The sequence below is a fragment of the Pelodiscus sinensis genome, chromosome 8, assembly GCF_049634645.1.
Source record: "Pelodiscus sinensis isolate JC-2024 chromosome 8, ASM4963464v1, whole genome shotgun sequence".
Classification (NCBI taxonomy): domain Eukaryota; kingdom Metazoa; phylum Chordata; order Testudines; family Trionychidae; genus Pelodiscus; species Pelodiscus sinensis.
Genome location: NC_134718.1, coordinates 71,440,856 through 71,468,831, shown reverse-complemented (window position 1 = coordinate 71,468,831; position 27,976 = coordinate 71,440,856). Strand labels below are relative to the sequence as shown.

The following is a 27,976-nucleotide window of genomic DNA, read 5'->3' as shown; positions in this document are numbered from 1 at the left end:
GAATAAGATCCTCCCCAAAAAGGGCCAGTGTAGACGCTCTTTTCCGGCTTTTCTAAAAGCCGGAAAAAAGCGGCGGACATTTTTATTTAAATGCCGCGGGGGATATTTAAATCCCCCGCGGATTTCCCTATTACGATCTCTGAAATTAACATGCCCCTTCCGGAAAAGGGGCCAATGTAGACGTAGCCCCATGGTTTATCTCTGAGTTCCCTCAAGGCCATCCCGGGTCTGTTTTAGAGGATGCAAGCAAGCAACAAAGACTCAGAACAGAGCACAACAGGTTTGGGGGTCTGCAATTTCAAGTGCCAAGTCAGTGAATGAGACAACACCAAGAGCGAGACTAATGCTCTGATGGCTTATCTGAGCTGTCAGCAGGTCAGCTACAATAAGCATGGTACAGCTGCAGGACCCAGCCTTTCAAGCACAGCTCTGTTTGCGCTTCTTCTGGGCTTTGATCCTCACCAGCCATAAGTAAGCTCTAGCTTCCCATTTACCAGCCTCATGCTGTGGGTTTTCTGTAGACACACTTCAAGCCTTTCTGGTAATAAGGCTGCCTCTGAAATATGGATGTGCCAGCTCCCATCTGAGCCCATTAAAACACCGCTCGACGCGTTATCAGACAACAAGGCCAGGAGAGACACAATGTTCAGTCCAGAGCCGGTAAAGAATGAGAATATTTAACCAAGTGTTGGGGAGATTGATTCACTAAAGAGAAACAGAATGAGCTCATCTCTTGCCGTCTTACATTGAGTTCTAAATGTAAACACACACAGTGTCAGCACTCCATCATCTGGTTGTTTTTTCCTCCTGTGACTGGGTGTACCAACCCCGCACTGGCCCGGGAGGGGCTGACCAGGCCTGCTTGCCTGAGAGGGCCCCTCCCCCACAGCCCTGCTGGGCATGCTCCAACTGCAGGCCCAGTATATAAGCCAGGGGAGTAGCTCAGTCTGGTGGACCATGGGAGGGGAAGGAGCTCCTGCCTGATCGCAGGAGCAGGAGCAGGAGCAGGAGCAGGAGCAGGAGCAGGAGCAGGAGCAGGAGCAGAGCAGGAGCAGGAGCAGGAGCAGGAGCAGGAGCCGTCGCCACCACTGCAGCAGGCAGATGCCGGGGCGGAGGACCGCCAACAAGGACCAACCAGGGAGAGCAACTAGCTTGGAGGACTCAGGTGGAGAAGACTCAGGGGGGCGCAATCTGACAGGGTAGGAAGTAGCCCAGGGTGGGGAGCCGGAAGGGCCTTGTTAGCTCAGTGTGTTTTGGGTGGATTCCCCGCTGAGCTAGTAGTGGGACATGCCCACCAGTGACAGGGCCCTGGGCTGGGCCCTGGGGGAGAGGGAGGGCCCAGGTCCCCCTATCCCATCCCATTGACCCCCAAAACGGGGGTGCCTCAACTACTTTACTGACTTGGCCGCTGGGCCTTACTGCCCCACTGGCTAGGGACATTACTGACTGGGCCGCTGGGCCTTACTGCCCTGCTGACTGTAGTCGTTACTGACTCATTGCAGCTCATTCCCCAGCCTCAGTTAAGGACATCACAGATTGCAAAATCAGAGGACTGGCACTCGACGGGAGATATTCAAAAGTCCCACAGCGATTAATGAACACAAATCCCACTGAGAGTCAAATTCAATGGGACTTCCCAGCCTCAAACCATAATTCTGCTTTTGTGCAAATATCCCTAATCACAAAGCACTTGGGGAAGAACATACAGAAACTACAATACAGAGATGCAGGGGGGTTTCTAAATGGAACTACAGTAATTCCTCATTTAACACTATAGATCTGTTTCAGAAAATGATCGTGTTAAGTGAAAACATGTTATGTGGGGTCAATTTTCCCATTGAAAATAATGGAAAAGGTGGGGGTTGCGTTTCGAGCGGTGGTGTCTGTTGGGACCGGGACATAAGGTTGGGGGAGAAAAGGGGCTGGGTTACAGCAGGGAGGGGAGGTGTTTGGCCCTGGAGAAGGGAAGGGGAAGAGAGGGGAGGGGGATTGTGTTAGGAGTATGCCCCTGTGATGGGTCTGCCGGGACTCGCACTATGTCCGGCGACCGGCGAGGGGGGTCGCTGGGGAACGGCGTGGCGAGTGGCGAGCTCTCCGCCACTTTGCAGGGAGGCAAGGGGAGTCCCGCGCAGCCACCGGCGATGGGCTGGCTGGGGAAACTCAGCTGCTGGCCTGCAGGCAGGGGCAGAGGAGGGGGGCAAGGTGTCCGGCAAGGAGGAGTCATCAGGGAATGGCACGGCAAGCGGTGAACCCTCCGCTGCTTTGCAGAGAGGCGGAGGAAGCCCCGCGCAGCCACCGGCAACGGGCTGGCTGGGGAAATCGTGTTATTCTGGGGACGGTCGTGTAATTCAAAAAACGTTCCCTAAAAAAAAATCGTGCTATCACGAAAATGTGTTAAGCGGGCACGTGTTAAATGAGGAATTACTGTACTGCAAAGACTTCCTTGAGGAAGCTGCAGATCCTTCCATGCACCACACTGGGGTGGGAAAGCTTTTCAAACCAAAGAGCCAAACTACATCAAAATTCAGAACAAGTGGTCAACAAAGAGCCAGTTTAAGAATGGCCATTTGTGTGACTAAAGATATACAACTTAATATTACTAATAATTGACATGATGATTAATAATAACATAAATGGAACATTGTACTCAAGGACTTTATTTAATGGGACTTCTGCTGCTGCATCTTTTCGCAGTTCTTTGAAGTTTACCCCTTAACTGGTCAAATTCAGCTTCACGCAGGCATTCGGGCTGTCTTCTGTCAATCTTGAGTGCAAAGTACCTTTGATGTGATTCAAATGAAAGAAAACCAGCTCACACATGTAGGTGGAGCCAAACATTGAAAGTAAGGCCAAGCTGACATTCTGGGTACGTCTACACTACATGTCTCTGTCGGCAGAGGCATGTAGATTTGTTTATTCAGCAAAGGTAAATGAAGCCGCGATTTAAATGACTGCGGCTTCATTTACATTTACATGGCTGCCGCGCTGAGCCGACAAACAGCTGATCAGCTGTTTGTCGGCTCGCCGCTAGTCTGGATGTTCCCCCTGTCGACATCAAAGCCCTTTGTCGGCAGCCCCGTTATTCCTCGTGGAATGAGGTTTACCGGGGCTGCCGACAAAGGACTTTGATGTCGACAGGGGGAACGTCCAGACTAGCGGCGAGCCGACAAACAGCTGATCAGCTGTTTGTCGGCTCAGCGCGGCAGCCATGTAAATGTAAATGAAGCCGCGATCATTTAAATCGCGGCTTCATTTGCCTTTGCCTACAACCCTAATCTACATGCCTCTGCCGACAGAGGCATGTAGTCTAGACACAGCCTCTGTGTGATGTGACACAGGAAGATCTTTCCAAGTTTGAAGATTCAGATTATCATCGTGTTCCAGTTTCTTCATGTCAGCCTAGTCGTGCAGTTTTGCCAATTCTGCACGTTGAGCAAGGCATTCTAAATCAGAATTCAACTTGATGAATTCTTTTACCCAGACTCCTTGAAATCTGCTATTTCTCTTTCCAAATCGCTAAGATGCCTGGAATGACTGTCAAATCCAGTTCCTCAATGGACGCTTTATGTGGACGAATCATAAAATTAAACAAAGCACTGTGTTTGCAAAGGACAACAAAATGAGACTTGAATTCCATCAGGAGCTTTGAAACAAACTCGGCAAGCTGCTGCAAATCAAGGCTGTGATTTGGATTCTCTCTCTGATACAAATCGCAAAACATTCATAATCTTTCAAAATGTGCCAGTCTCTGATGAAGACAAGTCAATTATGGCTCAAATCCAAACACTGCCTGCTGCAGAGTCAGGACTGTATTTCCTTGTGCTTCTAGCTTAAGGGTTGAACTCATTCAAATGACCAGTAATGTCGATGAGATTGTAAAACTTGAGCAGCCAGTCACAGTCTGAAAGCTTGGTGTGTTTGACACCCTTCATATCCAAAAAATCACTTAATGCAGGTGGCAAAACAAGACAAAACTTTGCCACAAGATAACCAGCGAACACTGTGCATTAGTAGATCGGTGTATTTGGAATCTACTTCCTCAAATAGTGACTGAAATTAATGGTGATTAAGGGCTCGGGCAAGAATCCAATTGACAATGTGAATGAGCAGTCCCATTACATTTCCGAGTTGGGTTCCACAACTTTGTGTACAAAGTGCCGCCCGAAGCACAATGCAATGAAAGTTCAAACGCGGGTGGTTCAGCTGTTCTGATGAGAGTAAGGAATCCCCTGTATTTGCCAACCATGCTAGGTGCATCACCCGTACACACAGACACAAGATTATCCAACTGTATTTCTTTCTCATTTACAAAGTTTGTTATAGTTTTAAGGATTTCTTCACCCTTTGTTTGATTTTTCATTGGTAATATCTCAATCATTTCTTCGTGCACAGCATTTCCACAAATATATTGCCTCAGCATACACAACTGATTAATGTCACATGTCAATTGTCTTGTTCAAAGCTGTACTCAAAATTTTGCATTGGGTTCTTGTCGATATGCTGGGCCATTTTCACAGTTCTGTCATGGACTGTTTTTGCCAATAATGGCATGTTTTGAATTTTCTGTAAGATTTTTGACCTTGTTGTGAAACTCGTCAAATAGTTCGCGATGAATTTTTACCATGCATCTCTTCATGTAATCCCCTTTAGTTTAAGGCTTCCCCTCTCGAATAATGCTGTATGAGCCCACAAAACTTGAGGCGTTTAATCTCCCACCTTTTTCTAACCATGCAAGCAGGCTATTTTGTCCAATGTTCATTTTTCGCTGCAGATCCTCACCCTCAGGGCATTCTGTAGTAAATGCTGCATTTTTTGTCATGAAATTCGCTTGTTTGTTTGAAAACAGTCTCCCACTACAAATGAGACAGTGTGGAGATCCAGATCTATCCACAAATACATATAAGTCTGTCCACTCCTTTTGAAAATTTCACTACTCATCATCTCTCTTTCTCTTCACCATTTTTACTGTTAATGGGGTATAGGCTTCAACATCGTGTATGATGATCTAAAGATTTCTTGACCAATCAAATAAAAAGAGAATATGCATGACTTCCAATGAGTGGAGAGAAGCCATGGTTGTTAAAATGAACAGTTAAAGATGAAATAGACCCAAAAAATCATCTTGACATGAGTAATTACACATTTTAAAAATTTAATTTTTCATTTTAATTTAAAAAGTTGTGTGTATTTTCGGAATGACAAAAGAGGCATATTTGGTTCCGTACTGGGCCATATTTGGCTATAGAGCCATAGGTTGCAGACCCCTGTGCTACACCCTGCTAAGTGACAGAGACATGGCAGGAGATTGATTCTCTTTCAGGGACTTGTGTCTGCACTAACCTTTTTTAATCTGTGCTTGACAACTGGTGAGAAACACGCCACTCTTCTCCCGGTGTTGAACTGTTTTCTGTTGAGGTCTGCATGGGTAGCTGTGCTAAACTCCCGTTTTAATGAAGCGTGGCTGATGCCCACAATGATCATTTTTAAAAAATCACTGTCTATGCCACAGAAGAAATGGACACAAATCAGACATCAAGAATGGTAACGTACAAAAGATAGTGGGAGAACACTTTAACCTCGCTGGACGCACAGCTACAGACTTGATTAAGTATTTTAATCTTCTTATCCACATCCACCCTGACTGATTTCATGCCATAATAAAACTTCAGAGGCGTAGCTGAGTTACTCAGTAACAGGAAAAACTTAAAAAACAACAAATAGTCTGGTAGCACTTTAAAGATGAACAAATAAAATTGTTAGTCTTTGAGGTGCTCCCAGACTGTCTAGCAGTAACCACTGACTTCTAACCCCCTGACAGTGTCACAGGCATTTCCCTTTGTTTTGCATAAATAATTCAATTCAGGCAGATCTGGCATCAGCTTCTTTTCCATTTAACATCACCAAACATCATGCAATCTCTCACCATCTGCAACTGGCAGGCTCTCAAACCAGTAGGCCATCAAAAGCACAAGGGTTACTATTTGCCGATTCCAGTGACTGCTGGCAAGGAAACATTCTCAACTCTGCAAGGTATGGCTGCTGTGTCAAAGGCAGCCAGTTTCTTGGTACAGACACAGAACTGTAGAAATGTACAGAGGTCATCCAGTCCATCCTCCATTGCTGAGGCAGGACATGGCCTCCCGGACCAATTGTATGCAGGTTGAGAGTCCCTCCACAAGACTGTCACCTTGCCAGTCGCAACATCAAAAATCATTCTTCTGAGCACCTCTCCCTCCTTCTCACATGAAATATTAGGCTCTGAAATAAAATCCTCCTATTGAGAGCAGAGATGGGCCCAAAGCAAAACTCTGGGGATGTTGGCCACTGCAGCACTGGGCTATCTCCAATTCAAATACCACTGCATCGATACTGCCAATAATACTGCATAGCGGAGGTAACAGGAATGGTCATTAAAATTAATAGTGTTAACCTATCCCTGGTGCAACCCAATGACTTCAACAGAATTACACCAGGGATGAATTTGGCTCCACTATTTTTGCTCTTCTTGAGTTCTGAGAAAAATAATCTACTTTCCAGACCCATATGTTTAGTTTATGCTCATGTCTGTCTGCCAATGTAATCAAATATAATCTCATGTCTGTCTATCTATCTAATCTAACTATCCTATTGCCTGTCTTAGTGGCATTATAATATGCTCCTCTTTACTGTTCAGACAGTTCCAAGAACTGCTCCCTATTATGTTTTTCCCTATAGAAAAAGCAATCACGTCCTTCCACAGCCTGAATAACCCATTTTGTATTAGGAGAACACTGAACAAATAAAAGCAAGAAAGAACAAAAACGAGGTCCCTGGAGAGAGCATTCTGTGTGTGTGTGTGCGTGCGCGCGCTCTTCTTTCCTGTAAAAACAGCCACTGCCTCGGCAGCGGAGGTGAACTGTTTCCATTTAAAGATGCAGCGCACAGAACGCTGATGCATGTTACATACCTATCATCAGAAGCACTTGTTTTAGCTCAAGCAGGGCATAGGAGCAGAGACAGGCAGGGAAACCCTTATAAAAATATAAAAGATAAGCTCAAAGGCTTTAGTCCCCTCCTGGAACATAGTTACACTCCTATCTATACTACAGATTAGAACCATGTGTAGCATGCAGTACTTATTACTCAGCTGTAACTCTGATGTCACTGCAAGGAGCGCAGTAACCTTAAAAACCCGTAAACCCAGACCAGAGGCTAGATGATAAAGTAGATTATTTAGCAGGCAGTGAATTACTATTCTGTTTTATACTTGCCAAAAATAGCGATAAGCACAAGAGACACAATGTGGCACCAGACCTGGATTTCTAACCTACCCAGAATTCAGGTGTGTTCAGATCAGGGGAGCAAATTCCATCCATTCCAGAGAGAGCGAACTGTGGGGCCCCGAACCAGAAATGTCTTTTGAGTCTTAACCCTTCAGTCCCACAGTTGCAGTGGATCCGCTATGGGGTCCACAAGTCCAGACCATTAAACCAACAGGGGCCAGTTCAAGAAATGCAGATCCTGATCTGGTTTCAGACTAATCCTCTGAAAGTTTGGGGGTATTCAGATCTGAGCTCTGTAGTCCTGGGGCTTATGCTTTCAGAGGGTGAGATGGTGGAGAACAGAGGTGATCAATGTTATTACACATAACCCGAAATGCATGGCTGACACTTGCAAATGTTCAACACAACCAGCCATGCCTCAGCGAAAGGATCCAGTGTTGAGGGAGCTACAAATGACCCGGACTGAAAAGGCAGCCACTAGGAAACAGGCCCCATTTGACTCACACAGCCTGGTATGCCTCAAAGCCCTGAAAGAAATGCTGCCTGACAGCTGGTTTCTGTCTCTCATGCTTTGGCCTACATCACCTCCCTGCTCAAATCTTTTACAGCCCCAGCCAGACACAGACCAACAATGTATCAGGATGAGTAACTGGCTGAAAACAAAAATGCCGAGCAATCAGGAGGTGCTGCATGTAAATCTACTAAAAGTGGCATGTTTCCACAATAAACAATCCACTATTGCTTCGCTCTGTTCCCACTTAGCCGTCTGTTGAGAGAGAGAGCGAACGAAAAGAGGCCAGTTTGTAGGGCTCTGAATTTTAACGCGTCACCACAAAATGGAGTCCAAAGCTCGCACGCCCTCTGGTGGGCAGATAACCGTTTATACAAGCCACATGGAACAGGGGTTCCCCAGCACAACAGTTTTGCACCCTGTTTTTTAACTGAGGTCCTGCTTTTACCATTATCATTGTTATTTACTTATATTGTGGTAGTGCGTAGGCATCTCTGTTGGGTGCTATACAGAGACACTTGCTACTCCAAAGGGTTTACAGTCTAAACTTTTCAGGAGAGATCACAAATTTTTACCTCTTATATGACTGTTAGTGCACTCTTGTTTACAGCAGGGACCTGGGAGTCAATTCATTACCTTCTACACTTCGCAACTTGCTCAGAGCATGACTGTGGGCATGTCACTTTTAGCCACATTTTGAAAAAAGCTCAGCTCTCCCATTTAGACAGAAAGTGAAGTGGTCTGGTTTTCAAAAGTGCTTGGCACCCAACCACTCCCACTGAGTCCTGACTTACTAGTGCCTCGCTTTGTGCCTCAGTTTGCCCATCTGTAAAAGAGGGATGACAGCACCTCCCACGCTGGGCTGTAGCAAGATCTAATTTACTAATGTACTCACAGCACTATGGCATCCTGGGCCAGACGGCACAACAGAAATGCCAAAATTTGTTATATTATGGGCTACATTTTCATAGTTGGCCACGTGCGCTTGCCCAAGAACTTCTCCTTCAAGTACGCATGGTACTCGGGCTGTGACTGCATAGTCTCCTTATTGCATCATGGCCTAGTTGCTCTAGCCAAGGGCTACTCAACTTTGGAGGCCCCAGGGGTCACAATGAGCCTCACAGCACATGCCGAGGGCTGCGACTTAAGTGTGGTTGCATAGATATGCAAATATATATTCAAATATATGGAAATAGCTTCTTTCACACTGACGGGCATGAATACAAAGATTAAGGCAAGACTTTACAACACGCAGGCCCCATTTCAGTCAGTTCTGCTAATATTAATAAAATGCAATATTTACCCGATTTTCACCCATATGACAGCACTTTTAATGAGCAATGACAGGCCAGGAATTTAACTACTAAATCGCGTATCAACAGAAGACCATTCTATTGACTGCTTTTTTGTTTTGGCTCCCAACCGTGGGACGCGTGTTGAGTAGCCCTGGGCTAGCCTATTGGAGATTTACACTCATATGTGCATTAACCACTTTTACATACATGTCCCGAGAGTGGAAACATAGGCATGGAACCATGGAAGCCTAACTGAATACTCTGTCAGGATTCAAGAATACAAGAATGTGAATTTCATGCACTTCAGTGATGTGGCTGCCATTGACAGGGTCCTGCACCATTGCCACAGGAGAGTTAGGCGTGTGCCTTTGGGAAATCTGAAAGCCCAGATCTGGAGCTGACAGAATTATCTGTGTTATCCACAGAGCAGACGGCTTCCTCCACTGTGGGCTAAGAAGGAGAGCAAAGCAGTGAGAAAACGGCGGCAGAATGATGTAAAAGGTAAATCATTGAACTGCTCTGTGGCTCAGTTTTCCCATCTATAAAATGGAGATAAATACGTCTTCCTCCAGGAAGTATTTTGAACTATTTGGTTGAAAACCCCTCCATTTATAAGTGCTATATATTCATATTATTAGAACCAAACCTGCATGGAACTGGATTTCCTGGCTTTCCTAGCAAGCCCATTCTTAACCATCTCCAACAAACACTGCTCTACGACATGGTCTGGGCTTACAGGAAGGTGTCTAAGCAGGGAGCAGCCAGTCTAAATGACAGAATCTCTCTCATTTACATAAGTACCCTCTTTCGTGTGGCTCCATGCCCCTGTGTAAACCCCACTCCAATTCATCTAATGAAATGGGTTTTACCCATGAAAGCTTATGATCTAATAAAACGATTAGTCTCTAAGGTGCCACAGGACTACTTGTTTTTGCAGATATAAACTAACATGAACTGGGGCCAAAAGAGCTTGCTTATCTTGTAGCGCTATCAGTTATTTCAGCTTTTTGGTTCTCTGTTAATCTTGATGTAGCACAAGCCTTTTGATGTCTTATTTAGACTTTCATTTCCTTATTCTATGTTATCAAGGGATATGAAAATCAGGACATTTTAAAAGTGTTGGCATAATTATTAACACTAATATCATTCATATGGCAGTGCTCCTACACAGATCATGAAAACTGATCCATGGCTCCTCTCTTGCTTTAAATTAAGCAGGTTAGACAGAGACTGCAGAAAAAGGAAGCTGATATTGATGTGGAAAAAGAGACTAACCGAACTTTTTGGAAAGCACCTGCTAGGCAGTGCCAGAGAGATTAAAAGCTACAAACGGTTCTGTAGCTCATACTGTGCTCAGGCCTCATCCTGGTGTAATTGAGGGTAGAGTTTGGACCAGTGAAGCAAAAGAAATTGAGACAGTGGTGAACTAAGAGGTGGTCTTGGCTGTGACAAACTAAGCCTCAGATATACTGTCTAAACACACATGCGCAAATTCACAATGCATGAGGTTTATTCAAAGCAGCCACCCTTCGCCTATTCAAAGCGGCCACCCTTAGACCTTGGCCAGCTATGGTTGCTGATTTTCTGAATTTTATAACTTGCGAGGCTACATCAGAGGTGCTGAAAGGAACAAAAATAAAAACAAATCCACAGAGACCAGCAGCTAAAGCAGAGGTTCAGTATCTAATGGGAAAGGGCTTAAGTGCTCTACCAATACCATAGGCCTGAAAGTCAAATCAAATCTGCCTGGTTGGCAGAAAATGTCACTTCAGTAAATCCCGAAGCAGTCTGGCTAGGCACACGTCCTTCACAGCTGACAGTGAAGAAATGAAGAGCCTATGTCACTGACTGCAGTGGATCCATTTCAGCTGGTCCTTCAACTTATCACCCCCGACAGTTCTATGACACCCGACCCCTCATATTTCCTGCTCTGTCCCAGGCTGCATGGATTTGTTAAGAACAAACCGTGCCAAACCAACTTCATTTCCTTCCTTGATAGGAAATACCTCATAGTGGATGGGGGGGGGGGAGATGTAGATGTGATATACCTTGATTTTAGTAAGGCTTTTGACACGTTCCACGGGATATTTTCATAAGCAAATTAAGGAAACGTGGTCTAGATGAAATTACTATGAGGTGGGTGCACAATTGGTTGAAAGTATGAGGTTCACAGTAAAGTATGATTTACTGTTAGACATAGAGGGCGTGTCTGGTAGGATCCTGCAGGAGGCAGTTCTGGGTTCTGTACTATTGAATATTTTCATTAATAACTTGGATAACGGAGCACAGAGTACATTTAGGAAATTTGCAGCCGACTCCAAGCTGGGAGGGGTAGCAAGCACTTTCTAGAACAGATTTAACATGTGAAATGTCTGAACATCCAGTGATCTGAATTCAACAAGATGAAATTCAATACAGACAAGTGCAATGGACTTCACTTACGAAGGAAAAATCAAATGCGCAAATACAAAATAGGGAATGTCTATGTGGTAGTACTGCTAAAAGGGATCTGAGGGCTATAATGGACCATCAACGGAATATGAACTAACAATGTGATGCAGCTACAAAAAAAGCTAATATGATTCTGGGGGTGTAATATACAAAGCGTTGAATGTAAGGCACAGGAAATGATTGTCCCAATTTACTGGGTATTGGTGAGGCTCCAGATGGAGTATTGTGTCCAATTCTGGGCATCACAATTTAGGAAAGATGTGGACATTATGTAGAGAGACTATAGGGAGAACAACAAAAATAATAACAGGTTTTGAAAACCTTACCTATAAGGAAAATTAAAAAAACTGGGCATGGTTAGTCTTGAGAAAAGAGAACTGAGGCAGCACTCGAAAACAGCTCACAACCGAATACATTTGTTAGTCTTTTCGGTGCCACAGGACTGCATGTTGTTTTTTTAAAGTCTTCTAATACGTTATGGGCCGTTATAAAAAAAGACAGTGATCAATTGTTTTCCATTTCCACTTAACATAGGACAAGAAGTAACAGGCTTAACATTCATCAAAGGAGATTTAGGTAAGATATCAGGAAAAACTTAGTAATTATAAGGGAAGTTAAACTCTGGATTGGGCTCTGGTTGTGGAGTTCCCATCATTGGAAGCGTTTAAAAACAAGTTGTGCAAATGCCAGGGATGGTCTACATTTACTTGGTCCTGCCACAGCACAAGGAACTGGACTTGATGACGTCTCAAGATCCCTTCCAGCCCTAAATTTCTATGATTTATATTGATACATTTTCCAGGTCAACCCCTTTTTGCATCTCTTAACCTGGAAAGTGATATACCACAATCTCTTACCACAAGATGGTGCTACATAACTATAGATTGCCCAGTAATAGTATCTGTCACATGAGCTTCCAAATGACAACAAAGGGGACACAAAAAGTATAGTCTGAGATAGAGTTTAAGAAGCTGTCAGTGCCACATGTAAATAAGTGATAGAAATGTAGCCGTGTTAGTTTGGTGTAGCTGAAACAAAATACAGGACTATGTAGCACTTTGTGACTAGACTGACATTTGCCACCAAGCTTACTACAAAAGTAAAGTACAATGGACTCTCTGTAACTGGGGCAGGGAACCTTTTTTGGGTTGGGGCTGCTGACCCACAGAAAAATCAGTTGGGGTCCGCACACAAAAATCAAACCCTCACTGACATGGCCCCTGACTGAGGAGCAGAAAGACACCCCCCATATTCCCCTGATACACCAGAGCCGGGGGGGGGGGGGGAGGGAAGGCTAGTAGATTTTGTGTGCTCTAGCCCCATGGTGGAGTAGTGCGGGAGGGGAGGGCAGGAGCGTCAGCGCAGGCTCCCCGATGCTGGGGAGGGGGCCCTGAGCCTCAGGGGCCAGATCCAGATCCTGGGCCGGAGGTTCCCCACCCCTGCTCTATAATTTGGGATCAGAGATATGTGAACAATCTCACCCTCGACAATCAAAGCTTTTGCATTTTGTTTGACATTTCTTTAAATGACTCAAATTGTAGATTTCCTGTAGGATTCGATAGCTCTTCAGGGGCTTGGCTTATGTGATTGTTTTTGCAAAAACCCGACGATCAGGGATATGGTGGTGATGATGATGACGATTTGTAATGTGACGGCTATAGGAGCCCTACTCACGGAGCAGGACTCTGGTGCCAGGTGCTGTACACACAGAAGAACATGGCAGTCCCTGCCCCCACAGAGTTATGGAATGGGGACTTGCACTTTAAATCTTCCTCACTTCCACAAAGTTTTCGAAAGCCCTCTGCTAAGTTTTGAATGGGCTGTGAATGTGAAATCTGCGGACAGGCTGAGCCAGTTAATTCCTATTCACATCAGTAGGTAAAATCCTTCCCTGTGTAAAAAGCCAGCAAACAAACCCCAGCATGGCTTACGTCACACGGCAGTCCCTAGGCCAGCAAAGCCTTGTGTGCCAGGAAGGAATCATTCAGCTGAAACCCTGCCGAACCCTGTGGAAGTGCAGCCCCGTGTGCAAGGCCCAACAAGGGAAGAAATGGATGTTACAAGTCAAACGGCTGCTCCCTGAGAAAAGCAAATGCCAAAGACAACACAGATGGGCTCCCATTTCTCAGCACGGGGCAGTGGAAAGGCAAAGAAAATGGGCACATCTGGAAACAGCTGGTGTGAAAGAATGGGAAAGCGTGTTGCATCCTGCTAGTGGCTAGTTACCTACGAGGAGAAGAGTTTACCAGTCTTTGGAGATATCCCTTTAGTTCCAGTAGTAGATTTGTGCTGCAGTGGGGAAGGTCCCACCTTCAACTCGTGTTGACCAATGATCCAAGGGGAGTATTGTAATTTTAGGTAAATGGTTAGTGGCTAGCAAGACACTTCTGGATTCACAACTGCTGAGAGTCCTAGGCAGATGACCCTCCCTTTTCTCTAGAGCTCATCAGAGCACAAGGCCCTTAGATGGTCACCGGGATCTTCCAAGTTTGGTGCGGTTTGTTTCTTGCAGGCACGCAAGGAGCCCTGCCTTCTAACTGCATGCGACTGCTGGATGAAATGCTCTCCCGTTCCTGCATCCTACAGCGGGGGATGCTATTTCATGCAGGGGGCAGGGAAATTAAATCTGTAGCTTTCCAGTAACAGGAGGCCGCTCTGTCACCCATCCTCTCCTCCCCCGGCTTTTCACGAGACCAAACTGGGGGGACAATGTATTCTGCACCACTCCTGCTCTGCAGAAACGTACTGTATGTGAAGGACAGCTTTCTGTGAGGCACACCCTAGTCATGATGCCTTGCACGTAGATAGCACCGAGAACAGGGGCGAGCAAGATCCAGCCCACAGTCCAAATTCAGCCCGCCAAGCCTTTGGATCCACCCTGTGGCCTGCCCCGCTGAGACTCCGAGGCAGGTTATCTGCCTTTCTGCAGCTCAAGGCTGCTCAAAGTGACTGGCCGCTCCCTGTAGGCCCCGTGTGTCTCTGGCAGGGGGAGGGGGAGACTTTACACTCTGTCCCCACCCCCAGGCCAATCATCGCAGCTTCCATTGGCCAGAAACCAGCCAATGGGAGCTGCGATGACTGGCCTAAGGGGGGGGGGGCAGTTCTCTCCCCTCCCCCCACACCTGCTAGGGGCGCATGGCACAAAGCTACACATGGAGGGAGCCTCCAACTGTTTTGAGCAGCCTGCAGCAGCAGCAAACTAGGAGCCTGTCTCAGGTAAGTACCTCCCGGCCAAAGCCTGCCCACCCTCTATCGTTCCCCAACTCCCTATCCCAAGTCATGACCCCCTTCTGTCCCAGGTCACAACCCAAACCCTCTGCAAACTCCCCATCCCAGGTGACAACCCCCTCCCAGACACTGCACCGCAATCCCCTGCCTCAGGTCTCAACCCCCTCCTTCATCTAAGCTCCCTCTCAGACATCACACCCTCTCCTATACCCCAATTCCCTACCCTGAGCTTCTTTCTGCACCCAACCTTCTTCCCAGACTCTGTACCCCTTCCACAGAAAAGTGCAGTCCTTGACCACGTACCAAAATCTTGGAGTGCCCCAACAAAAATTATTGCCCACCCATGACCAAAAATCACTAATTCCTTTACTAAGGGGGCTAGCTATAAGGCTCTGGTAACGCCTATTGATTTTCCATGGGGTTACAATAGGGATGAATTAGGCCCATATCTTGATTGGTAAGTGAAGGCCAAGTCTTTCAAAAGTACCAATTCTGGTGCCTTTGGGTGTTGACCATTCAGCACCAAGGGCTTGTTCTCCAATGGGACTGGGCACCCACATGAAACCCAGGAGCGCTGGGGAGCCCAGAGAAAAACTCTTTGTGCCTGATTTCCCCATTCGTAAATCGACCCAGATCTCCCTGTCCCCCATTCTACCGGGGGTGCCATTTGGTCAGGATTATTAAGTGTTGCTCATTTTCCTAAACACTTCGCTTTCCAGACTTGAGAAAAGTCCACCTGATTAAATAGGCCCCCTTAAAAGCTGCTTAAAAGCAATGGCAAAATGTATCCCACTATGAGCCCTGCTCCCTACCCGAGGCTCCCCTGAAGATGTAGCCAGTGACATCCCAGGCTCTGCTACCTGCCTGGCCAATGCTGATATTGCCCACGTGTGCTTTCATGCAGCAGCAGATGACATGGGACACACAGAAGATCACACACATGCCTATCACGTGCATGGACTGGAGGCCAGAAGCTAGAGATTTCCACTGGATGCCTATTAAATATTTCACTCAGAAGGCCAGTTGCCACGTCATGTGTTCCAGGGGCCCCTATCGCTTTCAGATCCCATCTATGTGTAGGAGAAAGAAATCCACAATGCACCTACTCCACAGCCCCATCCTCTCCCTGCGCCTCCTCCCCCCGGGTCCTAAGACTCCACATGTGGTCCTATTTTGTAGAGTTAGCTGACCCGTTTCTCTGCTCCACCAGCTGAGGGTCATGAATCCACTATTTTTGACCCCTCCCGATGAAGAAGCATAAGGTGTCCTATGCAGCATTCCCTGTAAGCTGAGCTCTTCCACTGCCACTCAGGAGAGATTCGCCTGCCACTTAGCTGATTAGCAAAGCACCCACATTCGGCAGCATGTCTTTCTACTGGTGGTGCACATCTGCACATGCCTCAGTGCCACCCAGGAGAAATTCAAATGCTGCCAGCTGATTAGCAGCGCCCACAGCTAGCAGCATGTGTTGCTATTGGTAGTGCACATTCACACATACTTAGGTGCACACAACAACATTTATTCCTCATGGATGGAAAAAAATTAGAGGGAGCGCTAGTACCCAAGTATAGATAACAGGGCTGGCCAAATTTACTGATTCTCCAAACCACATATGAAAATCTTCAGAAGTTCGAGAGCAGGGTCAGGGCTTCTGCTGTGTGTGGGGGGTGGGGGGGGAGGAGGGATGGTACCTTCTGTGAGGCTGAGGTCCCTAGCTCGCCCTTCCCCCAAGCTGGGTAGGCATAGAATATGGTGGGCTTTATGAGCCACACTTTAAGTGTACAAGAGCTGCACAACCAGAATTTGGACAGCCCGGCATATAAGATAAGCCCGTACCAGTATGATAGATCCACCAGTCTAGTCTGGGCAGAACAGTGGTTAGAGCAGGAAATGGGGAAGAGACATTCATAGGTTCTACTCCAAGCTCTGTATCGCTTTATAAAAGCCAAACTCCTGGCTGAGATGATGCCTCTCTTTGGAAAACACAGCGCAAGGGCCAGGAAACTCAGTGAGTTTCCCTTCTCGAGTTCTCTCGGCATTCTTCCAGTGGGGAGCAGGATTTGCTGGCTGCAAACGAGCATGGTGTTTGGCTACAGGGATCTCCAAAATTCCAGAGGAATTATGTGAATCCATCTTATTGCAGCCTTGTGCCTCCATACTGGCTTTACAACCCTCAGGGGCTGAGTCAACAGTGTGCCCTTGTAGCCAAGAAGGCTAATGGCATATTGAGCTGCATTAGGAGGAGCACTGCCAGCAGATCGAGGGAAGTGATTATTCGTCTTCATTCGGCATTGGTGAGGCCACATCTGGAGTACTGTGTCCAATTCTGGGGCCCTCACTACAGAAAGGATGAGGAAAATTTGGAGGAAGTCCAGTGGAGGGCAATGGAAATTATTAGGGGGCTGGAGCACATGATGTACGAGGAGAGGCTGAGGGAAGTGGGTTTATGTAGTCTTCAGAAAAGAAGAATGAGGGGGAATTTGATAGCAGCCTTTAACTACCTTAAGGGGTGTCCCAAAGAGGATGGAGGCAGGCTATTCTCAGTGGTGGCAGAAAACAGAACAAGCTGCAGTGCGGAAGGTCTAAGTCCCTTTTCAATAACCATCAAACATAAGTATGCAACAGTTTAAAACAAACAAAAGGAAGTTTTTCTTAACTCAGCGCACAGTCAACCTGTGGAACTCCTTGCCAGAGGATGTAGTGAAGACTTTAACTGGGTTCAAAACAAAGCTAGATAGAATCATGGAGGTTAAGTCCATCAATGGCGATTAGCCAGGATAGGTAGGAATGGTGTCCCTAGCCTCTGTTTCTCTGGGGGTGGGTGACAGGGGAAGGATCACGTGAGGATTACCTGTTATGTTCCCTCCCTCAGCGGCATCTGATATTGGCCACTGTCGGCAGACAGGACACTGGGCTAGATGGACCATTGGTCTGACCCAGTATGGCCGTTCTTATGTTCTTAACATTTTTCTTACATTTTTAACCATTTTTCTCTACATGCTCAAATCAGCAGTGCCCAAGCTACAGCTCTGTGACTCAGTTTACTCACCTCCAAACTGGGAAGGATAAGCTATTTATTTCCTGGTGGTGGGGACGTTCACTAATGAATATCTCCAAAGCACTTTGACATTTGATAAAATGCTTTGCCTCGCCATCCAAGTACATCAAAGCACCATTCAGACAGTGACGTATTAACCTTTACAAGCCCCAAGGGAGTCACAGAGTCTCCCTCTAGTGAAACCTCGAGGTTACTGAGTCTGCAACAGCCTTAGCTAAGAGCAAGGTAGCTTTTAGCTCATGCATTTAGCTTCATAAGTCCCAGGTTTGGTCCGACCCTCAGGCCACAGAACTTCCCCAATGATATGCAATCGCTGTTCAGCGTAAGGAACTATATGAGCAACTACACTTCTTATCATTGCGAATGTCCTCAGGCCAGATAGCGGTGTTACCACAACCAATTACAATATGCATCTTAATTTCAGCCCAGGCTCTTCCCCCAGGGCAGAACGGAGACTGAACAGGAGGGAAAGGAAAGCAGACAATGCATTTTACATGTCAGGCAACACACACAGAGCTAAGTTTTGTCTTGACTGCTTCCACTGCAAGATCAGCTGGCCTGACTCCGAGCTCCTGGCTGTCCTGCACTGGACAAGCATCAACTAGAGATTCCTGCTTTTACACTCCACTTAGTTTTATTTTCTGCTCTCCTCGGACCCTCCCATCTCCATCGGTCTTTTTCATCCACTTGTGCCCATATAAAATTCCAGTGACTTCAGCAGGTCTCCGTATGGGAGCAGTAGCCTGTCAGCAGGTTGCACATTGCAGCATTAGGTCTTATATTGTATGTTCTTTGGGGCAGGGAGCGTCTCCTTTGTTGGTCCCTAGGGATGTGAATGGTTAACAGGAAGTATCACCCTTACTGGGTAGGCTTACTGGTTATGGTTTACCAGTGGGGGCTAGAGCAGCCCCAGGCCCGCTGCAGGCAGGGGGCTGCTCCAGCCCTGCGTGGCCCACCACAGGGGGTGCACAGCAGTCCTCGTCCACAGCAGGCCCAGCCCGAGGCGCCGCAGGAAGGAACACTCCCGCCCAGCCAGAGTAGCCCCGGGGGGGGGGGGGGGGGGGTGAGGGGACTGCTTTAGCCCAATGGTCCCTAGCACCACTGATGACAATACACAACACAGCCACCTAGGAGCAGGCAAACAGGATTTGTAATCACTTTTCAACGACAGCTCATTCATTGATGGGCATGTGGCGGCAGAAGAAGAAAGTGCAGAATCTGAACTTGTGGGGGCACAGTGGGGCCCTAATCTTTAAGGGGAATTCCTATCTGCAGTCCTCTCATCAGTATCTTTTACATTACTGCGAGTTCATTAAGTCAATGGGGTTGCTCCATTAGAACCTTACCTTAAAAGCACCATCTGGGGACATCAATGAGAGAGGAATCTGGCCCTTCTTATGGGCGTTTCCAAAAGGAAAGAGGTTCGTGGCTAGGAATTCTGGACTGAATATGAACCATGTAATTCTCTGGGTCTTAATTCCATCCACGTCAAATGTTAAAGCAAATGGCAGTCGGACAACAAAATGCTCAGTGCCACCAACAGCTTTAAAGCAAAACCAGGAAACTCATCCGTAACACACCAACAACTGCTGCCTTTTTTCTAATGATTCCCTTGGAGGCTCTTGCGTATCTCAGCTAAGCCCAGTAACACAGAATTACACTTATTCAGACCATATGTATAAGTGCAGCAAGAGCCCATAAAAGCTTAACCAGCACAATAAACATTTGGAAAAGCACAGTGACCAGATTTATGGTCCTTGGACACCTGCCAACGTGACCCACACAGGATTAGATGCTTAGGTTTTTTGATGTAAGCAAAAAGTAAATAAATAACAGCCCCCCCCTTCCCTGCCGAGGACCCTCAAAGCTCAGCCCTGCATTGGAATACGATGTTTTCCATCTTTTCCAGTTCCCTAACTGTACTAGTTGGCATTGTGCTCACAGAACAGGTCCTGGCTAGCAGGAATTTATTTAGCACCCAGGACTCCAAACTTACAACTCAGAATATGCAATAAAACAAAAGGGAAAAAAGAAAGAAAAATAAAAGGGTTTTGTGCACCCATTTTTATTCTCTTTTACGTTGAATATATTTAATAAATGTGATGAACAATAATACAACTATTTCACATTTATCACAGCACCTTGCAGCCAAGGAAAAGGCTTCAGAAATGGCAATGAATTCAGCCACAGCATCCCTGAGAAGTGTGTATTTAGGACTCACTAAGAAAGGGGGGAAACTCAGACACGGATGGGTTGAGCAACACACGCTGGGTCACCCAAACAGATCCGTGCTGAAAATGAAACCCACGAGTTCTGGCTCCCCATCTCTTGTTCTAACCACACTTCTCTGCTCAGGGTCCACGCTTGAATCTCCTCTGTAGACATTAAAGGAAAGGGGAGGAAGCGGAGGGCATCTGAGACTGCTTTTAAGACTCAAAGAGTGTTCATGTCTGAGGGTGTGCCCACACATTCCCACCCTGACAGCGTTTTTGCAAGTTCAAGACAAGCCACCATGTAAAGTTACACAAAAGGAAGCCTTTAAGCATGATGACAGATTTACTTACATGAGGCTCAGTGCATGCAGCTGTCCTCCTTGTTAAGATCCAGCTCAGAAGCACTGCGCTGCTTGGCTTATTAAAATACACAAAAAGGCTATCTGTGTTTATTCGCCGTTTGGGGAGATGGGCCGTGCATTTCAGTGGAGAACAAAGCCAACATGCAACATTGCATTCTCCCTCCCACTTGTATTTTTCAGAATCAGGGACAGATTTACATAGGCCAGGCGTGGAATCTGAGCCAGGGATAGCAGCTGAAGACAGAGTGGGTCTTGGGGGAGGCATGGATACAATGAAGTAAGGGTTGGGAATGTGTAGAAAGCCTAGCACACGGAAGAAAAGCCTTGCCAAATCTTAAGGGGAAGGTGAGCAAGGTAAAGGTCTGCCAGGAGCAGATGTGTTCATGTTCACAAAGCACCCGGCATCACAGAGTTAAAGACGGGGAGCAAAGAGTTTTGGGGGGAGAGAGGGAGAGAAGAAAGCAGCTATGATGAATACTGTGGGATTTCCATGCCGGTAAGGAGTCGTGATTCGAAAACCAACCAGCTAGCTAGAGATGAAACTGACCATTAGGAAAGTTTTGGATCCAGATCCGAATGCAGGTGTCTTCTATGGCTACAAGGAGCACCTCAGCAAGTAGCCACCTTCCAACACAGGCCCTCGTGGCCAAAGATAGCTCGGCAGCACTCTACTCCTGTTTCCCCTCCGCAGGGCTCCTTAAGTACACCACACACAAACTCTTCTTAAGGTTAGCAACAAGCCTCCCTGGGGCTGGACTTATTCAAATAACAAAATACTCAACATAAACCATCTCAACTCCCCCATCAAGTCCCTGTTCTCTCTCTTCCAGCCTTGCCTGAAAACACAGGATTCCCTGCTAGCGCTTACTTGTTCCCAACAGCCATTGCCTCTGTTTAGTCCTTTCACCCTCCTCCCCCAACTCCTATAAGTAGGGCTGCCAGATACTTTCACACAAAATACCGAACATGGCAGGGGGAAAAAATTGGTTGAGCAAAAAAAACCCGAGGGACCAAAGTTGTTGAGCAAAAAAAAAAAAAGAGGCACTGCACCTTTAAATCCCCACGCTCCCCACCAGCCTTCCATCCAAAACAAACTGGACTGTCCAGGCAAAAACCAGACACCTGGCAACCCTACCTGTAAGGGAAATCACCTGACCCTCCTCAGGTGGGCCTACTAAGTCACTGAACTCTGCCTGTCCCAGGACTGTAGCTCTTAAAGGGGCAAGACATTATGTTACAAGCCCCACATCCAAACCAAACAGTGGGAAGATGAGGATCTGAAAACTGCAATTCAGGGGCGCCTCAAAAGTTAACTGCAAGTAGGAAGCTCATTGGTCATGAACACATGGACTAAGTTACCTGGAGGGCAGCAGAAGTAGAGTGTATGCACATAAGATTGAAAAACACCTGGAACTGACTCTGGAGGGTGACCTGGAGATGGAATGCTCTGGTGGAAAAGCAGGAAGTTGGGTTTAGCAGGCATGGCTCTTTCTTCAGTTAATTTCTTATAAACCTCACAAGCTACTGAAACACAAGGAAGTGCAGGGGCTTCTCTGGCCAGGCTGGGCTGAGCCCACGCACTGCTCCATGGGCTGCTCCGGCCAGACTGGAGCGCCGGTTAACCAGTGACCAGATAAGCATGCCAGTAAAGCTGATGCTTACCAGGTAACCAGTTAACCCTTTATATTCCTAGTGGACTAAGGGGACTCCTGAGTTCTAGTTCCAGTCTGACCTTGGATAAGACACTGAGCCACTCTGTACTTCACTTTGTCCAACTACAAAATGCTCAGAACGTTAAGGCTAACTAGACTCTCTCCTATGTCTGTGCCACCACTATATGGAGAGCTCTGTATCAGGAAGGCAACCATCTAGCCCCGAGTGGTGTTTGCCCTGTCCACGTGGATAACTAATTCAAACAAAGGAAAGCAAGTTTAACAGCCATAATGTGATGGAACAGGAATCAGTCTCCCATGTTCTATTCCTAGCTCTGCCAGTTACTTGCTCTGTGACCTTTGGTAAGTCACTTAACATCCCACGGCTTGCGCTTCCCTGCCTGTTCCATGGAACTAATACTCCACCATCTCAGAGGCGGCCTGGGAGAATCAATTCATCTTTATAATTCATATGTGTAAACTGCTTTGAGAGCCTTGGATGGAAGGACAGTGAAACATTAGTATTACTGCTGGGTACTATTGCTATTGTGTAGTCACATAATGCTTCCTATTCAGTATTATTCTCAGAAACAATCCCTGGGAAGATGTTGCTTCCACAGAACAACAACAAAACAAAAAACAAACTTTTTTGGCAGTTGATGGCAAAATGATCTTTGTTCTCATGTTTTGGGCTATTTAAAGGGAAAGTGTAACTATTTTAGAAAGACCAGCTCTCTGCCCTTTCAAAAGACAAGTGTTTGGCATCTGTCATCATGAAGAAATGCAGAAAGATACATTGGAAATCATTTTACGGTATCCCGCTGGACATTTCTAAGTTAAGCAAATTGCAGGGAAGGGTGAGTGCTCCTTTCATCTAGTTCACAAAACCTCTGATGACAAAACTCAACATAACCACTACGGGCAGGCAAACAGGATTTGCAATCGCTTTTCAGCAACCGCTCGTTCATTGCCAGGCATGGGGTGGCAGAAGAAGAAAGTCAGTGCAGAATTTCATTGCATAGGGGCAGCTTTTTGGGCCACATTCCCTTTATGTCGGACAAGCTTTGGAGGCTGCGAATGTATGGAGAGTATTTGATGCTTCATTTTCATAAGTTGGGAGCAACGGCTCTGTGAGAAGTGTCTGCCCACAGAATAACAACAAAACAAAAAGGTCGTTTTTGTCTTTTCTCATTTTCCTATGTGGGTATGACTGGGCACTTACTGCACTGGAGGAGCTGTACCCCACATGGAGACAGGCATGTGTAGGACCCAGGGATCTTAGCGGTTTTTTTGTAGGAGGTACGGGGAACAACTCCACTCAGTTGCTCTGGGCTGCTGTGGCACCAGGCCCAGGACCTGTGGGCAGTGAGACTTTCTCCTTCTGTGCTCTCAGTGTTCACCCTGCTGGTGCCCAGGCAGGTGGAGCAGAAGGGGGTTGCAGGAGCCGGAGCATGCAGAGCGTGGTGGGAGCCAAGGGGAAGGGTTGGGCAGGCAGGGAGGTGGCTGGGGCAGGAGCCACGCAATAGCAGTGTTGGACAGTAGCTGGGGAGGGCAGGTGGCAGGAGCCAGGCAATGGGGGTGCTGGGTAGTAGCTAGGAGTGGGAGGGAAGATCCTGGGGGCGTGGACAGGAGCATGGACCTTTATTTTGGTATTTTGTAACTTTTGGGTACTTGACATTGAAATATTAACTTTCTTTAATGCAAGCTTCCCGAGGTGATAGTGACATACGCTCAACACAGCAAACAGACACACACACAGAGGGACACAAGCCACAAAGGTCAGACCTGACTCCGAACTCCCCTCACCCCCAAATCTGGATGTATTTAGTTCTGGGCTTATCTCAAACTCACACCCAAACATGTTAAGATACTGAATGGTGTTAATCTGTGTTGGTGGCACTTGTATGGGTTAGTCCTTCTAACGAGGATACCAATGGGCTGGAAATCTACTGTACCATTCAGTTTCAATAGACAGCGATAAGATTTTTGTAGGTGTCCTAAATAAAACAAAATAGCTTTGCACAAGGATGAATACAGAAGAGTAAATGTGCATTGGTTTGTCTATAATATTAATAGGGCAATTATGTAATTCCTTTGGCTGATAGGTGGAAAACCTCTGGTTCTAGGACTGGATGGGATTTTCCTTGAAGTCATTCCTGAACTGTATGAGTTATTTTCCTGGCTCACCCCAAAACAACGTGGTTTGCTTTCTGAAAAGCTAATGTCCAACCGTTGAAAAGTTTTGCCAACCCAAACATTGCGGCCTTATCCTGTTCTAATAATCTAAGGCATCAATCTCACCCTTAGCAGTTGTTTGATATATTCTGTGCCCTGCTGAAATAACCCCTTCAGACTCCACTTAGCTCACATTCTGACTGAAAACTAGCACCACACATCAGGCCTACAGCTTCCTCTGTGAACAATTTAACAGTGCACGGTGGTAACATATTTATTTCCATGTATTGGGGAGTGAAGCAGCCACATATTCCAGCCTTTTTTTCTTTTTTCCCATTGCTCAGAGATGGGCCCAAGGCCAAAACAGTGCTGCTAAGCTTGTTTTCTATTTAAAGAATTCATTTTTATTAATAACCCTTTACAGCCTACACATCAGCACTGTGGGAGTTGCATTTCCGTATTATGTCATCATGAACCATTATGTATTTAGTTCCTGTACCCACAACCCCACATGGACATCATTAAACACGAAAGGTACAGTATTAAAACTGTGCTTTATAAAGTGCAATTAAAAAAATAAGATCTATGAAGTGTAGATCTTTTTCCCCTAAGGTCATGGGAAAATGAAGAAGTAGGCAAGTGAGAGGAGATCCTGTGGTGCAATGGGTTAGCTCACCAACTTTCCCTGTGCACTAGTCCTCCTTATGTCACAAGTGAAGACTAATTACCCTATACATTCTTCAAAGCAGATGTAACAAATCTGTGTTTTGTGGACAACAGAAATAGTTGCAAAGTCCTCAACTTCAGAAGGAATAAACAGTTGCACACATACAAAATGGGAAGCGACTGTCTAGGAAGGAGTATTGCAGAAGGGGATCTAGGGGTCATAGTGAACCACAAGCTAAATGAGAGTCAATAGTGTGATGCTATTGCATCTAGGAGGCATTAGCAGGAGAGTTGTAAGCAAGACGTGAAGTCATTCTTCTGTTCTATTCTGCGCTGATTATGCCTCAGTTGGAGTACAGTGTCCAGTTCTGGGCACCCCTTTACAAGCAAGGTATGGAGAAATTGGAGAAGGTCTAGAGAAGAGCAACAGGACTGATTAAAGGTCTAGAAAACATGAGCTATGAGACAAGATTAAAAGAACTGGATTTGTTTAGTCTGGAAAAGAGAAGACTGAGAGGGGACATGATTACAGCTTTCAAGTACCTAAAAGGGTGTTAGAAGGAGGAGGGAGAAAAAAAATCCTCCTTCATCTCTGAGGATAGGATAAGAAGCAATGGGCTTAAATTGCAGCAAGGGAGGTTTAGGTTGGACATTAGGAAAAACTTCCTGTCAGGGTAGTTAAGCACTGGAATAAATTGCCTAGGGAGGCTGTGGAATCTACATCCCTGGAGATTTTTAAGGGCAGGTTAAACAAACATCTGTAGATGGTGCTTGATCCTGCAGTGAGTGCAGGCATTGGATTTCACCTCTCAAGGTCCCTTCCAGTTCTAGGGTTCTATGTTTCTATATAAATCACAAGTGGAGTATTGGGAAGAGAACTTTGACCCTTCTAGTCCAATAAATAAATACGGCCTCTATCACTCTTCCCAAGAGTGGGAAATAATAGCAGGCTCTTATCCTTTCTCAGGGCCAGCCACTTAGAGCAGGGCTACCCAACACACAGCCTGTGGGCCACATGCGGCCTGCGGCCCATTCGTTTGCAGCCTGCAGGTGGGAGCCAAAACAAAAAAGCAGTCAATAGAATGGTGTTCTGTTGAGATGTGTTTTAGTAGTTAAATTCCTGGACTGTCATTGCTCGTTAAAAGTGCTGTCATATGGCTGGAAATTGGCTAAATGTTGCATTTTATTAATATCAGCAGAACTGACTTAAATGGGGCCAGTGTGTTGTGTGATCTTGCCTTAATCTTTGTACTCCTGCCCATCAGTGTGAAAGAAGCTATTTGCATATATTTGCATATATATTTGCATGTCTATGCAACCACACTTAAGTTGCGGCCCTTGGCATATGTTGTGAGTATCATTGTGGCCCCTGGGGCTTCCAAAGTTGAATAGCCGTGACTTAGAGGGTTCCATCATACCCCCAACCCCAGAACGCCATGCAGGGACCCTGCATTGTTGTATCCAACGTGACGTCAATGTTAGATTATGAAGAAGGTTTTAATGATGGTTTCTAACACAATGCTAAACATGCCCTTGGCTATGCTTTCAGCTGAACTGTGTTCAGCACTCCTTACCAGCAACATCTGAGTTTCACAGTGAAGACCTAGGTACAGATGAAGATTATGAACTGAGTTCCAGGACTGCAGCATTTTCATAACACCCCCTATAGATTTCTCCTGGGTTTGACCCTAATCAGTAGGTTCCAGGCATCTGCTGTATTGGTCTTTGTCCTCTAAGTTTAGTCATTCAGCTGTTAGTGTCTGGTACATTTTTTAAGTCACCTGTGTGGGTGTTGGGGGCAAGGTGCTATGTATGATGATGAGAGGTAAAGCGGAAGAAACAGATGCAATAAATTAGAAAAACAATGTACAGAAATCTTGAAGAGGAGAAGAAACGAGAGAGGAAATCCTGGGAGGAGGCAGTGAACACATTGAGACAGAAGAAAAAGATAGTTGATGGTGCGGAACAAAAAAGAAAACAGCAGACATTGAAGACGATGCAGAAAAATATGCTCCATTATCTCTGATAACACCACAAAATGGCACATAGGAAGGGTAAGAATTTATTTAAAACAAAAGCAAGAGAGACGGAGTCAGTTACATTTTAAAATGCATTAAATGGGACAAGTTTTTGACAATATGTTGCTGTTAAATACCATACATAATAAACAGAATGGGGCTGTTTTAGTCCTTTGCATTTTAGAATGTGAAGGGACATGAGCTAATGAGGACAGTGGCCAGTACAGGGAATTTTCACTATGACTGGTGGACTTAGCCATTGGTGCTAATGCTTGCCAAGGGTATGTTCAAGCCCCAGCACTTCCACACACACATTCCACCCACACAAAGGCGGTCAAATATTTAATCATTTTGATGGTGAAGTTTCTCAGACTTGTCTTGTGGTCCCAAGGATGTTTCCATGGAGTGGCCAAATGTTTGTATATCAAGAGACTATTCCACAAAGTTGCCGAGCTATTGTCAGAAGCTTTTCCAGGCCTTCTAGGAAGCTGTCACTTACCTCTTGCCTAACTATTTATTGCATCCAGAAGGTTCTATTTATCGTTAAGCAGGTCTCCCACACAGAGGCTTGACAATCCCAGCTAATCTTGTTACAAGAGAAAAGGAAAAGGAATGCACACGTATATAATTAAGATATTCTGATTTTCCATAGCTTCATATTCCACAATTCTTTAACCTGATTTAGGTTCATTTGCCATTGTCCTTTCATTGTTCGTTTTGAAACCACAGTGATGTGTGTTCCAGTTTAATCACTGAGTTCTCTCTGAATATTAGGCTAGCTAAGACAAATGTACTAAAGGTCGTTGGTAAGTGATGGTAGTCGACAGGATCTGGCACTGAACATAGGCACAATAATAGGTGCTGATTTGTTTTGTGCTTGTTATTTTGCCTCAGTGAGCCCGTGTTCTCTTCATGTTAAGCTCATTAAGTGAAGCTATTTGTGCTGTCTCCATTACACAGTTACGAAAGCTGTGCATTATTTCTGAAGGTCACATCAAAACAAGACATTTTTAAATGGGATGTGTGCTTTTTTGGATTTTTATGATATATTAAGCAGACTCCAAAAAGATTTTTTCTTCAAAGTT

The 27,976-nt window shown here is 45.9% G+C and overlaps 1 protein-coding gene across 4 annotated transcripts in view; it reads right to left on the bottom strand.

Annotated features, from left to right (window-relative positions):
- The window catches only part of SH3PXD2A (SH3 and PX domains 2A), a 391,525-nt gene that overhangs the window by 156,145 nt on the left and 207,404 nt on the right, over positions 1 to 27,976 (bottom strand). Inside the window, exon 1 of one of the 4 annotated variants that reach the window (XM_075935541.1) lies at positions 20,370 to 20,388. The exons of the other annotated variants lie outside the window; for them this stretch is intronic. Coding sequence (XP_075791656.1) covers positions 20,370 to 20,371 — 2 coding nt within the window. The 5' untranslated portion in view covers positions 20,372 to 20,388. Of the gene's footprint in view, positions 1 to 20,369; positions 20,389 to 27,976 lie in introns of those variants that run through there. 4 annotated transcript variants of the gene reach the window in all.